The sequence below is a fragment of the Eurytemora carolleeae genome, unplaced genomic scaffold, assembly GCF_000591075.1.
Source record: "Eurytemora carolleeae unplaced genomic scaffold, Eaff_2.0 scaffold417, whole genome shotgun sequence".
NCBI lineage: Eukaryota > Metazoa > Arthropoda > Copepoda > Calanoida > Temoridae > Eurytemora > Eurytemora carolleeae.
This window is the reverse complement of record NW_019396423.1, coordinates 97,501-116,500: the sequence shown is the minus strand read 5'-3', so window position 1 is coordinate 116,500 and position 19,000 is coordinate 97,501. Positions and strand designations below refer to the sequence as shown.

Here is a 19,000-nt window from a genome sequence, read left to right as displayed (position 1 = left end):
AGACTCTACAGACAGCTCCGGGAGCAGCTTGGACTGTAAGTACGGCTAACATAGCAGAGACCTAGGGACGGATCTGGGAGCAGCTTGGAATGCAAGTACAGCTAACACAGCAGAGACTCTAGGAACAGCTCTGGGAGCAACTCAGAATGTAGGAACAGCTAACATATTAGGGACTCAAAGAGCAACTCCAGTAGTTAAGGATGCAGCAGAAGACACAATAAGAGAATCCCAGATTGTAGGAGCAGCCAGGATAACAGAGACTCTGATAGCAGCTGAACGAGATAGAGTAGTAGAGGAAGCTACTCAGACAGATCATGAACTGTAGCAGCTGAATATCTAAAGGACCTTACTAAAAAATGAGTAGACATTACAGATTATTTAATAAATAAACTATGAAACTGATTAATCCCAATTCATTTATACTCTGAGAGATATGTACAAAAAGGAGGTTAAATACATTATATATTTAACACTATACTCTGGATACTAGAGTAGAAACTAGATAATTCAGATACAAGACACATTAGATATTCGCCACTAGACACTGGATACTAGAAACTAGATAATTCAGATACAAGACACATTAGATATTTGCCACTAGACACTGGATACTAGAAACTAGACAATTCAGGTAATAGACACATTAGATATTTGCCACTAGACACTGGATACTAGAAACTAGACAATTCAGGTACTAGACACATTAGATATTCAACACAAGACTCTGGATACTAGAAACTAGACAATTCAGATACTAGACATATTAGATATTCAACACTAGACACTGGATACTAGAAACTAGACAATTGAGATACTAGACACATTAGATATTCAACACTAGACTCTGTATACTAGAAACTAGACAATTCAGAATATATAAACACATTAGATATTCAACACTAGACACTGGATATTAGAAACTAGACAATTCAGATACTAGACACATTAGATATTCAACACTAGACTCTGGATACTAGAAACTAGACAATTCAGAATATATAAACACATTATATATTCGACACTATACGCTAGATACTGGAACTAGACCATTCAGATACCGTTAAGTGTACGTCTCTGCTCTCGATGCTTCTGGAGTTCTGCACGTGGAATAGACTCCAAGGACACCTAGCGACAAAAAAAATCGTCCTTTAAAGTACATCGTATATGAAACAAGTAAGACATATTATGAAAATTAACTATATACGAATGCGTCGAAAAATTATCAATGATTATAGATCCGAATGATTTGTTTGAATTAAATTGATTTTTTTACGATCCAAGTCGAATATTGCAACTTTATGAATTTGTATGAAAGCTCCGTTCTGGCCGGTATGCGTTGTTTAAAACAATTTTCCCCTTATAGACGTAACAGATAGAAGTAAGATAAGTTGCGATCACCATCGATAATTTTTCGCCGTGAGCCTATCCCCCCTTTCAGTTTTCGCGAACACTCCCGGGGGGCCCTGTAGTTTTTTGTCCTAGCACCTCATTCTTGACACTTTCATCGTGAAATTTTGATACTTTTAATAAATAGTAATTTTTTTATTTTTAGGGTACAGGGCGGAAAAAAGTTGAGTCTGTGAAAAAAATTCTAAAATAGCCCATAACTTTTTTGTGACTATAGCTACAGATCTAAAAACTATATTTTTGTAAAGCCCTTGAAAAATGCATGTAGAAACATGTGTCACACAGTCACACTTTGATATTTGTTTAAAACAAAAAAAATTATTTTTTCATTTTTTTGACCGTTTTTTAGGCATTTTTTCCCACTTTCCTTAGCACCCAAACTATTAAAGTTATGGGTATCATTTTTTCTTTGAGCTGGCCATGAAATATTGGGGTATGAACATGCATTTCAACCCTATACCTATTCTCTAAGGCCTTTTTCTAGGGGGGGGGGTACTCCCCTCCCCTATCCTATCCTCCCCTCACCCTATCTTTCTGTGTTTTGTTATTATTGAACAGTAATTGAACTTGTCCAATCTATCAAATTTGAGAAAATTAGAGGATAAACTATTAAAATAATGATATCGTTTTAATGAATAAGGCATGATTTGAAATAAAAAGAAGTTAGATGATTGTGCTAATCCTTTTTTGACGATGAAAAGCAATGACAGCACTGTTAATGATAAAAAAACTTATCCAAAAAGCAGATAACATGCCCATGGAAGACTTTTCCTGAAGAAAGTAATTGAAACTGGGCATTCACAATCACATTTGTTTCCCTTGGAATTCACAGGGGATCGAAACTCTCCATTCTTAAAATCGCTACAAACTCAAATTTTCTAAACCTTGTATTTGTGCAGCCTGATGTTAAAAATCTTTAATATTTTAAATTTAAACTTCTGCTATTATACTTAGAGATTCAATAACTAAGTTCTTTGACATCAGATTGGGGATAGCAAATTATTTTATATATCTCAGATTTGTTTTAGTGAGTGGTTGGAAATTTTACAGAATTTTGTTCCAGAATATTTTTGAATTTTTCCAGAACATTCCAGAATTAGATTCCAGAAATATCTGAAGGAGGAATTCAAAGTTTTCTAGAATACACTACAGGGTTACCAACAAAGTATGACCTGTCTGTAACTCATTAAATTTGACGGTATGAAGTTTATGGTGAGTCTTTTCCCTGCAGGGAAATGGCTAATATAAACAAAGACAATATTTTTTCAAAGTTTTGCAGAGTAGCTTTTCTAAAGATTTAAAAAAGTTTCCTCTTATCTTTTTCCTCTTAGAGTAAAACTATTTCTTATGTTACTTAAAATAAATCCAGTTTTTTTACAGATCTTTGTAGTTAATGTAAAATGAATGACTATAATGAAGGATATAAAACAATGTGAAAGCTGAAAGGTAGGAAATGAAGCCTTTATTTGATGGAGTTTGTAAATGCCAGAAATGAGTGAAAATGCAAATCAAACCCAACTAAAACCAATAATTTGATATACATCATGATATTTTTCTAGGGGGGGGTAAAAATAATTCTAGGGTAAAAAAGTTCGGCGCGCTTCGCGCGACCCATTAAAAATATTTACCCCCCCCCCCCTACAGAATCCTTATTTACGCCCCTGAGAACAATATCGTCAATTATGATTAAGCTTGTAAACTTTAATCAAATTATATTCTTTGCATGAACATTTGGCTTATTGTGTTGATTTAAATGTATGAATAATATATAACATGTATATTAAACTTAATTTGAAGTAAACAATTAACAATAAACAAATGCACTCTCTTACCGAGATTCTTCTGTACTGTATACACTGACAGTACAACTTTCGGTTCCTTATCACAGACACACACTCTTTTGGTACAGACACAAACACATGACTTTTCCAGCCCCCAGCATTTCCCTTTTTTCAAGCTTTAAATGGTATCAAATGAAAATTTGGGGTATGCTATACTGTATTTTCAAACAAATTAAAGTTTATGTACATGATCTCATAAACCTCTCGTCCTATTAAAGTTTATGTACATGATCTCATAAACCTCTCGTCCTATTAAAGTTTATGTACATGATCTCATAAACCTCTCGTCCTATTAAAGTTTATGTACATGATCTAATAAACCTCTCGTCATATTTTGTTCAAGTAAATTATCTTATGTAACTTTAGGCTGCTTAAATCAACAATCAACTGTTTAAAATTTTTAGATTTCAAATCAATATTGTGCATATAGCTTGGATCAATATTTAAATCAATATTGTGCATATAGCTTGGATACAGATATCGATGAAAACCTAAGCAAACCTCAAGCAAAAGATTTTAGCATTAAAAATAGTGTTAAATAAAATTTGTACCGAGAAAGTCAAGTTAAATTACAATTACGGATTCCGTTTCTACACACATGGAACAGTGACAGTTGCATGAAAGAGATGATCAGATTTCAACACTCTGGTCTCCCAGCTTCCTAAATTATTTAATTCTCAGTATACAGTAGAACCCATACTGTAGAATAGGAAGACGACTTTTAGACTAAAGGTATGATTTTAACAGCACTGTAAAAATCAGTTTGCAATGCAGTCAGTGCATTGTGATTCAAATTTTTAAAAATGTTAGGTTAACAAATTACCGAATGCATTGCGAATTGACGCAAATTTTGCAAGAACTGGTTCACATTCAAACTTTTAGAACATATTTTTAGTACAATCTAAAAATGTGTTTAGAATAAAAAAGAAGTTTTTCGAACAATCTAAAACATTTTTATGTCAGCCAAAATATCTATTTATGAGAAAAAATCTTAAAGATTTATAAAAATGTAAAAGAATGCTTAATGTAAGGAAAACTTGTTTTGACACGCTCAGATCAAAAAGTGTTTTATTATTGAGGAAACTTAGCAGTTAAACTATAAAAACACCTATAATATGTACAAATAAAATTTCTATAAAAATGTTGAAGTACGCACTATACCAATAATTGATAAATGGATTACAATTAAGCCATGATAAAAATTGTTCCAATGCTAATCATAAAAGCTTTTTGTATAAATAAATTTTAAAAAAATCTCTTCTGGAGGGAGACTAATTAATGGCAACTTTTTTCTCATATATTTATGAAATCCATTAAAAAATTGAATAACACGAATGCAAGGTTTCTTTAAACAAAATCTGCTGGACTTGTATTAAAAATCTTTTTGCAGGAACTAAATGGCTGAATTCTACACAATTAATAATGTTTGATTTTTTAAATCTTTCTAACCTGTTGTAAAATTGTAGATTTCCACAGACCGTCTTCCGCCTGACCCGTCTCCTAAATATCAAGTAAACTTATCTTAAAATCCACTCCATCCTTCTCTGTTTTTAAAAACTTTTTAATTTTTAACTTTGTTTTAAAAAACTGTTTATTTTGACTTATCAGAATCTCCGTAAGTGTCTAAAAATATTTATAATTTTGGAATTTCTTATTTTCTTTGAATTTATTCGCAGATTTCTTCAGATTCTTCAAATGTCGTCTTTTCAATAATAATTCTAGAAAATCTGCAGAAAATCTTTGTGAATAATGAGAAAACAGAAACAAATAATTGAACAAGATTACTTATTTCGATGTTAAGATTAATTTTTATTTTCTCAACATGTTCCTAAACATGACGTCTGTTGTTTATTGTAGAGCTTTTTTTACATTTTATGTCGTCGTTATTTAATAATTTAAAAAAACTAATTCTGAAAACGTAATCACCCCTAAAGTAGGAGTTTTGAACGTCAAATTTGCGCTCAAAGTCAGGATTTACAGATCTTTAAAAAGTTTAATATGTCTCAAATGAATCCGAAAGAAGTTTTCCACAGCACTGCATACTCAGTTCATCTACCTTACATAGCCGGTCACTCCATTTAATACCAATACAGGTAAACGGCAAGAGTAACTATGACTATGAATAATGATATAAACCTGGGCAACGCAGGGTACTTCAGCTAGTTGTAAACAAATTCATATGTTCACAGGAGTTTATAAACCGCCGTTTTGAAACTATTTTCTACAGGTGCCAGTCTGTCTACTGATTTGGTCTCCGATCGGTTCAACCAATCTGTTTACACTACCAATCTATGAAAATATTCCAACAAAGCAGAACCTTAATGAAAAAGCAGACCAATTTTATTCCTCACACAGAACTCCTCAAGTAATAAATCCAAATTCGGATCCCGAGATTTTTTCCAGTTGGGCCTATTAGCAAAATCGATAATGACTGAAATATTTTAAATGTAGACTTTAAAGTCTTGCAAAGCTCCTAGTTACTAACATTATATAAATGAATTATAGAGAGATATCATCTAATATACTTTATACTTTTACCTCCAAACGCAGCAAGATATCCGTCCAGAACTGCCATGGAAAAATCTCTTCTGTCATTGTTCATAGGTGTAAAGGCTGTCCATTTCCAAGTCTCCAGACTAAGGACTTCAACATGGTTAGTTCCAGGTTCAGCATATCCACCAGCAACATACACTTCACCATTATAGAGTCCGCAACCATGGGTTGTTCTAGATATTACAGGGTTATTTTTAATGGAATTTTTTCATCATCCCCATAGCATGTAAATAATAACTTCATACCTAGCTTTTATAAGAGGAAATAGGCTCACAACCAGTCCAGTTGTTATATCTATTTTTTGAACAGTTTTCAATATTCTATCACCAAAGCCACCAGTCACAATTACTTCACTCTCACTAATTTGTTCATAAGCTTAAAGGGAGTGTTCGCGAAAAATGAAAGGGGGTTTAGACTAACTTCAAATCGAATTTGATGGTGATCACTATTAATCTTACTTTTATTTTATCTGTTACACTTATAAGAAGAAAATGGTTAAACATGACTCATACCAAAAAACGTAACTTCCATATAAATTCACAAAGTGGCATTATTCCTCTCAGATCATAAATAATTTAACCAATTTGAAATTATTCATTCAGATATTACAACCTATAATCTTCAAATCCAATTCAATGCATTTGTAAAGATAGTTAATATTTAATGATATTTTTTATTTGTTACATTTACAATATAATTTACAAACGCTGTTTATTTGGCCACTAGGTGTTTCTGCTATCAATGCTTCATGGGTTCCACACTCTAAGAAATTTCAAACTTTATCTAACAAAGTTTGTTGGAGCACCGGACTCAAATACACCTTAGCACTTTCATTCGTCAAATTTTGTTAAATGTATTTTCAGTCGCATCAATTCATTGTTTGATAAATAATCTATCAACCGGTGTTTGTAGTAACCACGATGTCATGTGCAGGCCTCGCCTTCATATAATTATCATCCAGGGGCCTTTTCAGGGTGGGGGCTATAGGGCTAAGCCCCTTCTGGACCAGTGAAATCTATTGATTTCAGGGGGTTTTCAGGTCCCAATGGGTGCTGAGCCCGCCCCATGGAAAGATAAAAAAATTTAAGCCCCCCTGGACAAATTCCTGAATACGCCTCTCTTATCATCACACAAAATTTGTCTAATGTCGCTTCAACTAGCAACACTGTGCAGGATAAAATGTACCATTCGTCAAAATTTGTTGAATGTCCCTTCAACTTACTGCGCAACTATGTAATCATTTGTTATATGATCATTCAGCTTTGCATCTTGACCCATCAACAGAGGTTGTTACAGGCTGTATGTATAAAATGCCATATTTTTCACAATAGCTTTATGTCAGATAAATAGATGGTAGTTAAAGTAGTAATAATTCAAAATTTAAAAATAAAGATATGTATTGATTGGATATAAATGATAGAACTCAGGGTAGTGGGGAATTGAAAAAAAATTCTTGAATAAATGTTGTTAAAAAAGTTTCAACAAGTCTGTAGTGGGGATAGTTTGAAATAAAAAAAAATTCTTGAACAAGTGTTGATATGCAGATTTTAAAAAGTCGGAAGAAGTGAGGGTAGTGGGGAATTGAAAAAAAATTTCTTGAATAAATGTTGATAATAAAGTTTTATCAAGTCCGTGGTAGTAAGGGTAGTTTGAAATAAAAAACAAATTCTTCAGTAAATGTTGATAAATAGATTTTAAAAAGTCAGAGGTAGTGAGGGTAGTGTGGAATTGAATAAAAAATTCTTGAATAAATGTTAATAAAAATGTTTCAACAAGTCGGTGGTAGTGAGGGTAGTTTGAAATAAAAAAAAATTCTTGAAGAAAAGTTGATTTATAGATTTGTAAAAGTCGGAGGTAGTGAGGGTAGTGGGGAATTGAAACAAAAATTCTTGATTAAATATTGATATTAAGATTTNTTTTTTATTATTTTTTATTAAAAATATATTACAATGAAAGAAAACTGTCACATAACAAAAAAAAGATTTCATATGACAAAGTTTGACACATGCCAAGAGAACAATGTGTAAACTATTAACAAGTTTTGTTAGATTGTAATTTTGGAAAATATTCAACAAAATTTGTGTAATGAAAGAAGAACTTTGAAGTATGAAAGAAGAACTTTGATGCCTGCATGCTAAAGACCAAATTTGCAACTTTTAGAGTGCATGTGGGAGAGACACCTACCAACACCTAGCAACTGCAAACAAATCATCATTTTAAAGTACATGGTATATAAAACAAATAAAAAATATTATAAAATAACTATATGTAAATGAATGCATCAAATTAAATTCCAAAATAATAGGATAGGTTATAATATCTAAATGGATGATTTAAATTAGATTGAATTATTTACAATCTGAATGAAATATCGCAACTATGTGAATATGTATGGATGTTACGCTCTTCGGTATGAGCCCAGAGCTGAAAACTTTAGTATGGTGGATATCAAGATTAATGCTTAATCCACTCTTTTTCTTAATCTCCAGATTNCCTTCCAGTCAAGAAAACGAACCAATCTGGCGTTCTTAGAATCCAATTTGTTGATCTAAATATTTAATCTATTTGATCTAACATAATCTCGAGATTATGTTAGTCTTGAGATTAAATATTTAGATCAACAAATTGGATTCTAAGAAAGCCAGATTTGTTGACTGAAGGGGCCCTCACTTAATTACTCACCAATTTATTAATTAATACATTAGTTAAAATTGGTTAGAAAAGAATCTCAATCATATCATTAAATATTTTTCTTCGCCAATTAATTTACAAAATGGCCGACAACAAATTCTTGATTTGTTAGAAATTGCGGATTTCTCTCATGGGATAGAATTTATTTTCAAGACTGTCATTGGTCAATACAATTTACGAACTATATTCCTGCACTCTTGTTGGAGAAAATAATGTAAGGATATCCAAAGAGAGAGAAATGAGTAGATTAAGGACTAAAATTAAAAGTTTCCACAGTGGATATTCGGATTAAGTAGTTGGGATTAAAGGTTATCCATTCTTAAGTTCCCAGCTCTGTTTAACTATTTTCTCCTTAAAGACGCAACAGATAGTATTAAGATTAGTAGGGATACCATGGAATTTGATTCCATGGTTAGCCTTTACCCACTTTTATTTTTTGCAACACTCCCTTTAATGGTCTTTATATTTTATCATGCTACATTGAGAACCAGAAATATGTGGAATACGAAAATTACCTTTGGTCTCAAGTTACAATTTCAAATATTCCTATTAACAAAAGCAATGGCAATTGTGCACTTTAAACAGACCCATTTTACTTTCGATTAAATTTTTAAGCTACTAGTTAAACCAATGTTTGAAGGAACATTAGACCAGTCTACTTTGTAATAGTTCTGCATGCAGTATTCTTTCTATTTATTGCACATATTTAGGGAGGTAATTATTAATAACCTGATAGTTACTCCGCAATGATTATGAACACCAGATGATAGTTTTAGTTCAAGTTTAGTCCAAATACCTCCACTGTATAGTTCCATAGAATCAGAAGAAACACCACTGCAATATTGTTCTTTTTAAAAATAGAGGAATTTTTAGTAAATTTTTTTGAAATATTCTTGGTTCATGGCACATCTAGTATTTAGTCACAAGGCTTATTTAGTGATGAAAGCCATAAGTCCAGTAATCACTGATATGCAATCTGATTTTAAAAGCCCAAACTCATGTTAGAATAAAAATTATAAAAAGATCGCAGATTTACAGTCTGAATTTCCATTTTTAAATAATTAAAATCATTTGGTTCTTTTTATCAATTTTGATAGACCATACACATACTTCATAGATATCCTTATACTGAGAAAATACTAAACCAAGATTCTGGTATAATCAATGCTTTTAAAGCAAAATTACTTAATATGTTAACTCTTTCGCAATTTAAGAAAAAATTCTGGAAAAAAATTTAACAACCTCATATGCGTAAGAATACCAATATTGGATTATTTGTTTTATACTTAATGGCAGATAAAATATATAACATTTGGTCACACACACATCATTTGTGGGTTTACAATTTTTCTTTTAGTCTAGAGTCATGCCAATGATGATTATACAAATTTTTTACTTTATAAATCCCCCTGTAATGAGAAATTTAGACCCCACAGTGTTCATCTGAAAGGCATGTCTTGCTTCATTCATGCTCGCCACTGGAACCCAAACTCCTTCTTTATTCTTAAAGCAGTCTTTACTGAAAACAGAAATATCAACCAATATATAATATTATTAGTTGCAGAAATAAGGGCCTTAATTGGTCTAACAGAATAAAATAGATTGCAAAAAAATTATCAGTGCTTTTAAAAAGCAAAACTGGACAAATATTGAAAGATGTACCTTACGCCACCAGTTAATTCTCCACCACAATAATAAATTTGTTTATGTAGTACTGCAGCCCCTATTGTAATATGGAATGGATCAAAACAGAAACACCTCAACATGGAAATGGATTGAAAAAGAACAGAAACCAAAATAAAATACTCACTTTTGCGATTTCTTGGAATTTTTCGGAAATCCATCAAAATTCTGGTTTTGATGAGTTTCCTATTTCTTTTCGATTTTCCAAAATTTACATTCATTTCCATTTTATTTTAAAGAAATTTTTTGGGAAATTTCCCAATTTGAACAGATAAAAAGTATGAGGAAACAAACCAAAACTTTGAAGAAACTGATCAACAAATTGAGATTTTAAAAGTTTTTGAAAAAAGTGGAAATGGATCAAAAATAAAGACCAAAACATTGAGGAAACCAATCAACACATTGGGCTTTTTAAAGATTTTGTTAACAGGGGAAATGGATAAAAAATAAGAGGAAATGGACCAAAAACTTAAGGAAACCGATCAACAAATTGAGAATTTTAAAGTTTTAGTAAAATGCAGAAACAGATAAAAAAGTTTACTTTTATTGAACTATTCAAAATTCTTATCCTTTGAAAAAATGAAAGGTTAAAACTAACCAAAAAAATGCTCAAACTGGTGTGGAACATTCACACTAACACTCAAGCCAGTACATTTTGCAATGAATTAATTGTTAATTAATCTTTTTAGACAGGGTTTGATTTAAAGCTAATAGACAATTTCACCTAAACGTAAATGCAAATGAAATCATCTATTAAGTTAAAGCCATTCCAATCCTTGGGGATTATAATTATTCTTTATACTGCTCTATCCACGATTATTACAGAACTCATGTGTGGTGTATGAAAATAAAGCTGTGATTGTTAAAAGATTTTTTTTCCTGGGCTTCTGCTCACTCCTATGTCCCCTACGGTTACGTTACAAGGATATGTTTCTGTCTTACCTCCTTAAGAAACATATAAACCTTGATATAGATGAATGTAATTTGATGGTGTCATATTAAAACTAGGACTGGGCATGTTCATACTTTTATAACCTGTTTATTATTGCTTGATTTTATTTTTTGTTAGTTTTGTGCAATTTTAAGCAGAAAAATTTACGACAGTGACTGTTATTTTAAAGCACATCCATTCATTCTTTTTTGTTTTCTGTTATTCTTTTTGTGAATGCATATTTCTATTTGTCAACTATTTCAACATTAATGGTTTTTGCAGTTCTTTAACGGAATGTTGCCCAGCCCCAATTGAAACTTGTGGACTTGCAGCTTTCCTTGGTTTGATCATTAACAAAATATTGTTATTTTTAAGTCAAGGGTTAGAAACTGTTTTCTGATAAAACTGTGTAGGCCTGATTATATTTGTCAGAGCCAACGTTATTAGTGCGACTAATAAATGCTAACTTTAACTTATCAGATTTTGAGAAGAAACTTAAAAGCTTAAAAAACTTTTTTAGATTTTTTTTAAGAACCCTGTTCAAAAGTTGCTTGCATTATACTGATCTCTTTAGCTGCAGATGTCACTGTCATATTTAATTTCATGAGTTACTTTTGAGAATTAAAAGTTTTTAAGTTTAGGTGTTTAAAACATACAGTATGACTCATAAAATTTTGGAATAGGTGGAAGACATTTCTCATATTTTAAGTATATTTGATGTTGTTATAAAGCTTAGAGTTTTACCAAAAGCTTTAAAATTAGTTAAACTAATTAGTTAAACAAGTTTGTACAGTACGCTGCAGAATTGCTGGTTATTATCTTTATTGTACTTTTAAAAGTCTCCTCAGTTTTATGGTTCTTATACTGTCTTAAAAGAATTTAAGCGCCAAATAACCAAGTTTAAATTGTCTAATGTGACACAAACCTCCTGCAATCCCACCAAGTAAAACAGCAGTCATTCTTGTTGCATTTTTGATTTTCCTATCCTCATCAATATCATTTGTGAAGAAGTACCTCAAATATTAAAAATACATCATTTTAACTGTACCAAAAAAATGGACAAATTGTTGTACACAAATTCCGCATTTTACTTGCTAAATTTGTGTTCCACTGCAAATTTCACAGTTTTACACATTCCTTACATAGAAGCGCATTTCCGAGGAATTCTGAGTTAATCTGTTTGGCACAAAAAATGTTGCGCAGAATAAGTTTGATTGCAAATTCTTCCCAAATTCCATGAAAAATATGCCCAAATTCCTCCAAAAAAATGGTAACTACTACCAGAGATTTCCATGTATGGAGTAAAAAGCTTTTTGCGCAATTATGTTTTACCTAATGATTACTACTGTTTCTGTAAAAAGAAATGACCTAACACTGGTAACAGGTGAAACATAAAATTACCTATATTTATTTACATAGTACACATTTATTTGGTTTGTTTTCAGGAACAATTAGACTTATCTAAGTACAACAGATGCAAAACACAATTTTCTATTAATTAATTCCAATAATGTGATGTGGTTCGGAAATAAATTCAATAATTAAATTCAATAATCTTTCTAAAAATAAAAATGAAGGGACTAAGAATTTAGACAATTATTTGGAATATTGGCGATTAAAAATAAATTTCCCAAATTAAGTATCAAAACATATCACTATATATGGGCACTAAATCAAAACCAACTTCCTTCCACTGTGCAGTGCCTCAGTTACCCTTGTTAAAGGGAGTTACCGGCTATATAAGGTAGTTGAACTGAGTATGCAGTGTTGTGGAAAACTTCTTTCGGATTCATTTGAGACATATTAAACTTTTTAAAGATCTGTAAATCCTGAGTTTGAGCGCAAATTAAACATTCAAAACGCCTACTTTGGGGGTGGATACATTTTCAGAATTAGTTTTTATAAATAATTGAATAACGACAACGAAAAAAAAAAGTAAAAATTATACAGTAATCAAATTAGATGGCTAGGAACATATTTCTCAAAAGAAATTTGTCAATAAATCGCTGCTAAAATCATTTTCATTATTATATTGAAATTCTTATCTTTTTTGAATTTATTCGCAGATTTCTTCAAATTCTTCAAATGTCGTCTTTTCAATAATAATTCTAGAAAATCTGTGAAAATCTTTGTGAATAATGAGAACCCAGAATAATGACAAAATAGAAACTAATAATTGAACAAGATTACTTATTTTCGATGATAAGATTAATTTTTATTTTCTCAACATGTTCCTATACATGACGTCTGTAGTTTATTGCAGAACTTTTTTACATTTTATGAGTGAAAGTGAGATACAGAGAAAGCTAATGCGAGCACTTAATACTAATCAAGAGAAACGTCTGGTTATTATAGTATATAGAGTGATGTTGTACCTAATCCTTTACTAATTGTACAGGCCATGTACTTCAATTGCAAAGGTCAATCTATATATTACAGTACTCGGGAGTAATTTCTGAAAATATTAAGCACAATAGGTTAGTTCCAACGAGGTAATAGTATACAAAGTGATGATGTACACTAATCCTTTACTAATTGTACAGGCCATGTACTTCAATTGCGAAGGTCAATCTGTATATTACAGAACTTGGGAGTAATTTCTGAAAATATTAAAATGGAGAATTAGTTTTCCATGTAACTATTAAAATCCACTACTCCTTTATCATGTGCATTGGATTCCATTTTCACAGGAAGACCTACATTTGCAGTCTTTTATAGAGCAATATTTCTTTGTTGTTAAACTGTTCTGAGAAAACTGTTTAAAATTAAAGAAACAAAACCTTCCCTTCCCCATACACTTGTACTCTGAACGCATATTGCATATTTGATATTTGTACTGTATGAATGGGCCATAATCTCTTAATATCCCAAGGATGTAATGGAAGGAAAGTTATTTCATAGGTGTACACATCTTTTGTACTGCAGTGTACTCTCTCTGGGCAGTAATTTAAACACAAGACGGATGTCAAAGCCTGACATGGGATCCATCTTTCACATAAAAAAATCAATGAAATATTCGAGTCATAGGAAACTATTATGTGAATTATCAAAATTATCAAAATTTAATGCTTTTAACCTCCTCGGATACTTAATAAACACTGATGCATCTATTCTTGTTTACAAATTCTGAAGAGAACTGGTTTCAATATGTATGCGGAGTATGCACAACCGGAATTAACTTTCCTTGCATTACATCCTTGTAATATCGTTTTTCAGTAAGCTATCCCAAGTGTACACTCAGGCTAATACACACAGAGAGGTAGCTAAGATCCAGCCCCCCTGGTCAGTTCATGTTTGCCTCAACAGTACAATATTTCAGTACATATTCCTCTTTATAGTACAAAGGGTGAGATCATGGCTGTCTTTTTAGTATTTTAGGCAAGTACAGGTTTAAACTACAATAGGTGAGTATATGTAAGTATTACCAGTACATCAGGTAAACATGTTACTATTAAAGTACAGTAGGTGAGTACATGCTCATCTTTGCAGTACAAGGGATAAGTACAAGTTTGTCTAAATAGTACACCAGACAAATACAATCTTGTCTAAATAGCAAAACAGTTAAGTACATGTTTGTCTAAATAATACAAAAGATAAGTACATTTTTTTCTTAATAGTAAAACAGATAAGTACATGTATATCTAAATAGTACAACAGATAAGTGCATGTTTCTCTTAAAATTGTACAACAGATAAGTACATGTTTGTATAAAGAATAAAACAGGTAAGTACACATTTGTCTAAATAGTAAAACAGATAAGTATATTTTTGTATAAATAGTAACAGTTAAGTCCATGTTTGTCCTTATTCAACATGTTAGTAGATATCCCTTTTAATAGTACAGTAGTCGTGATACATTGAAGGTTGAATTTTTATCTTTTTTATCATGCTTTATGATACCAGGGCAACACAAATACCACACTGGGACTCAAGTCTAGCTATCAACAAGCTATATATCGATCCCAAATGATGGGGATGATCTGCTCTAAATGCCACACAGGGACACAAGCCTAGCTATCAACAAGCTATATATCGATCCCAAATGATGGGGACGATCCAACCTGTTTTATCAAAATAGGAATTACTCTCTTGCAGTAAACTGTACGGAGTTACTCTACAAACTGAGGTGTATCTATATATAAATTTGGCTTGTCTGTCTGTTTGTTTGTTTGTTTGTCTGTCTGTCTGCTTGTGTTCAATAAACGTCAAAACGGCTGAACCGAATTTTTTGTGGGACATCTAGGGACCCCAGGGAAGGTTTATGAATAATCAAAATTTCAAATATTTGTCTCCATCAAAGTTCGATCTCCATTAAAATTTTTAAAATTTTGAAAATCCACAAAATTTTTTGTGAAAATCCGCGAATTAAATTTGTTTTGTTTTACACAAAGAGAACATGTTCACAATTAATTTAGAAGATGGGCGCAAAGCGCCTTCTAAGGTTAGTTTCTTAAGTTCAGATTAGGATAGGGTCATTAAAAGCGTAATTACAAGTTATGCACTGTTATATATAACGTAGCTAAACAATCACAATATGGGTGTGATGGAGATATAAATATCATGGAATGGGTTAAACGCAATACAGGATTTGCATAATTACAACTGGCGCATTTATACTATATGAACAATGTACGACGTAAGTTACCATTAAATGGAGCAAATTGTTAACTAATAATTATACAGTAAAGTTTTTTTAAAAGTTTTTTAAGCCTTCATACATACCAACCCACACAAATTTAGGTTCATTAAAATAATAGGGGATAGAATTATAAATTGTGCATATGCAGGATCATGGAAATTCAGGGGGACATTTTTATCTAAGTTTAACACAACAATTCCTCAAGTTAATTACAATGGCAAACAAAGCTAGAATCAATTTTTAAACCTGAGACCATGGGTAAAACGTTTATTCTATTTTTTTGGCTAACATTTGGCACTACTTGTACTTACTGGGTTTGTGGGCTGTACATGGATTCATAATTTTCAGATGTTGATCCACTGCAGAATTCACATTTTCCCTGGGAAAAACAAATATTGTTTAGGGTTCCAAAAATGTGGCTTACCCTTAGCCTACTACTTTGCAGCTGGAGAGCTTTGACAAAGAAAAATGACAATTTTTAAACATCACAATATTGCCTGTGAATTCCAGTCAGTTTGAAAAACGATTTTTTAAAAAGTATGCGAAAATGAAAGATTGATAATTCTGAATGAAATGTAAATAAATCTAAATAAGGAAGAAATAAGGAATGCATGGATTTACGGTATAAATGAAGTATGAAAAGAGAAAGAGGCAAATAAATGTTTTTTCCAACTATTGAACAAACTTTTGACACTATTTAATCCCTGATACGCTCGTGATGCTTTAGGACCCAACATCAAGATCTTGGGAAGCTTCGGCAATGTATAATATTCCCTCACATATTAATTACATCCCTATTGCCTCCCGGCCTGTAATGAAGAAAATAAGATGCTTATGTTTAATCAGTCTGGTTTCAATAGACATGTTTCATTTTTGGTATGTAAATCTTGTAATGTGATTATAAATATGAAATTGGAAATTTACTACTGTGGGGGAGGGGGCCAATAACATTTTTCTGCGCGCAATATGGGCCCTCCCCTGAGATATTGGATTGGTCCGTCCCTGCATCTCATGTCACCAAACTCACATCCTTGCTAATAGGTGCTGGCCTTTATTGATGTGACCTCACATGGGCATCTTTGCACACATTCTACATATTGAGCTGGTTTTTCAAGGATATTCCAGGTTTCTCAGAACATAATAATTTTACTAAAATTGTATTCTATGTTTAGGTGTATATATCTAAACCCATTGGATCAGCAGACTTCAAAGAGTTATAGGCACCATGTTGGTGGCGGAAAACTGTTGGAATGTCATTTAGGTTAATCTTCTGGTTCTCTACATCTGAGCAGAATCATGAGCTCTAGACTCTCCTGGAGAGTGGAAGCATGGTGGTAATAATGGGGTATGGTGGTATTGGTAAATAATACTGAAAAAATCTTGTTTTTCGTAAATACTGTAATAAATGATTACGGAAAAAAAGTTATTTGCCTTTTTTCAGATTTAAAGTAAGCACCAATTTTGCCTACAATGGGGCTTGGTTATAGCTTACAAGATATTTATTGAAAAGGATCAAATAAATATGAAAAACTATATCAATCATGGGTTTAGTTAACTGTAACTTAAAATTTCCAATTAAAAACTTTAATTTGACCTCTCCAAAGTTGAATGTTTGACATGTTTTGTCCGTGCTGCATTCCACCTAGAACATTATAATTTAACTCAAATATTGATTTTATTACTACTTCTATTTCTGTAGCTAATTTCACTCAAAGAGCTAAAATCAAACCATGAAAACCAAAAGAAGATTTGAATTCTTCCTTAGAACTTTTTTACTCGTAAGTGAAATCCAATAAGGAATTTCCCGGACGTTAATATATAAAAGCTATATTTTACCAGCTATCTTTCTAACCTTCCTTTAAAGTTTAATCCATGTACGTATATTCCATGGAACTTCTCCTATTTGTTGCTTTGTGCCTACTGGGAATCGGAAATCCAATATGGCTGTGTATTATAAATTTGTATAACTAGAAATATTTTCACAGGCTTAAAGATGAAGTGTATACTGTACAGTAAACAGTGTACAAATGTACAGTGAACAGCGTTAAACAAACAAACAATATATTTTTCAAAAATAAATTTTCAGCATTCACTCAACAAAACTATCAGTTAGGAAAAACAGAAACTTTTAAAATATAAAGATACCTTTAAACATGACAGGCAGTGTTTCGTTTAAAAATTAAAACTGGCTTTGCAAAAGTGTCTTTTAAAATTGTGATACAAAGTTATTTAACTATTCTTGAATTTATACCAATGTACTAATTATTAATTTGGCTTCTAAAAATACTTTTACCTTGCACTCAATCAAGTTTTCAGTTTCAATTGACTTGAAGCAGGCATTTGTACTTCTAGTCAACTTTTTCTACAATATTTTTAACATCATTGGTACTATTTATGATAATGACAAGCATGTTATGATGACATTCATGATGTTGATGATAAGGATGATAATCATGAGGATGATATGACAATGACGATGACAATGACGATCACAATGACAATGACAATGGCAATGACAATGGCAATGACAATGACAATGACAATGACAATGACAATGAAATGCCAACCTTAAAAGACAATGACAATGACAATGACAATGGCAATGACAATGGCAATGACAATGACAATGACAATGAAAGTGACAATGACAATGACAATGCCAACCTTAAAAAATGGTGTAGAAGCATCCCCACCATAAACTGTAAGCACCACACATAAACTAAAAAGAGTTTTTTTTAAAATCTGCTTCCTATTGTTATACAGACTATCAAATGGCAAATAGTGGTTTAAAGCCTAATGCAAGGGCTCAATTTGACTATAAATCCAAGCAGGTATAGGCTAAGAGATAATTACCTTAATATAAGTAAGTTTAGCATGGTCCTCCTTCCACTTCTTCCACTAGAACTCAATATAACTAACTGCACCGTTTTTTCAATTACAAAGTTAATAACTTTTAATATATAATTTAATATCTATTTATTCAGGGTTTTTACAGGGTTTAAATCGTTTCAGCAAATGGTTTTTTTCTCGCCATTCAAATTTGTATCGCTTTATATAGTAGTTTTCAATGGCATCAATATCTTACATTCAGAGGGATTCTTGCTGATACTTTTCAGAATTGGGTAAATCTATAAAGTGAGGGGAGACATTTTCTACTTTGTATTCTAGAAGTACTTTAAGTTTCATATGAATATTTCTATCAACAATCTAAGCTGAATTCAATTGGGAAGGGTTGTGGGAGGGGAGGGGGGGGGGG

The 19,000-nt window shown here is 31.8% G+C and overlaps 1 protein-coding gene across 3 annotated transcripts; it reads right to left on the bottom strand.

Annotated features, from left to right (window-relative positions):
• Positions 1-3,305: 3,305 nt before the first annotated feature.
• LOC111703002 (kelch-like protein 12) lies at positions 3,306-18,623 on the bottom strand. Of its 3 annotated transcripts, XM_023474838.1 has the most exons (13): positions 18,598-18,623; positions 18,409-18,463; positions 18,038-18,106; positions 17,339-17,386; positions 16,056-16,123; positions 12,032-12,120; positions 10,155-10,215; positions 9,889-10,011; positions 9,222-9,326; positions 6,047-6,160; positions 5,787-5,974; positions 4,698-4,748; positions 3,310-3,909 (listed from the first exon to the last, which is right to left on the bottom strand). In XM_023474838.1, the coding sequence occupies exons 1-13, from the start codon at positions 18,618-18,620 to the stop codon at positions 3,839-3,841; spliced, it is 1,065 nt and encodes a 354-aa protein (XP_023330606.1). In that variant the 5' UTR covers positions 18,621-18,623; the 3' UTR covers positions 3,310-3,838. The 3 variants fall into 3 exon arrangements, with proteins under 3 accessions (XP_023330607.1, XP_023330608.1, XP_023330606.1); XM_023474839.1 differs by lacking the exon at positions 9,889-10,011 and having other exon boundaries at positions 3,306-3,909; XM_023474840.1 differs by lacking the exons at positions 10,155-10,215; positions 12,032-12,120 and having other exon boundaries at positions 3,309-3,909.
• Between the last annotated feature and the right edge of the window lie 377 nt (positions 18,624-19,000).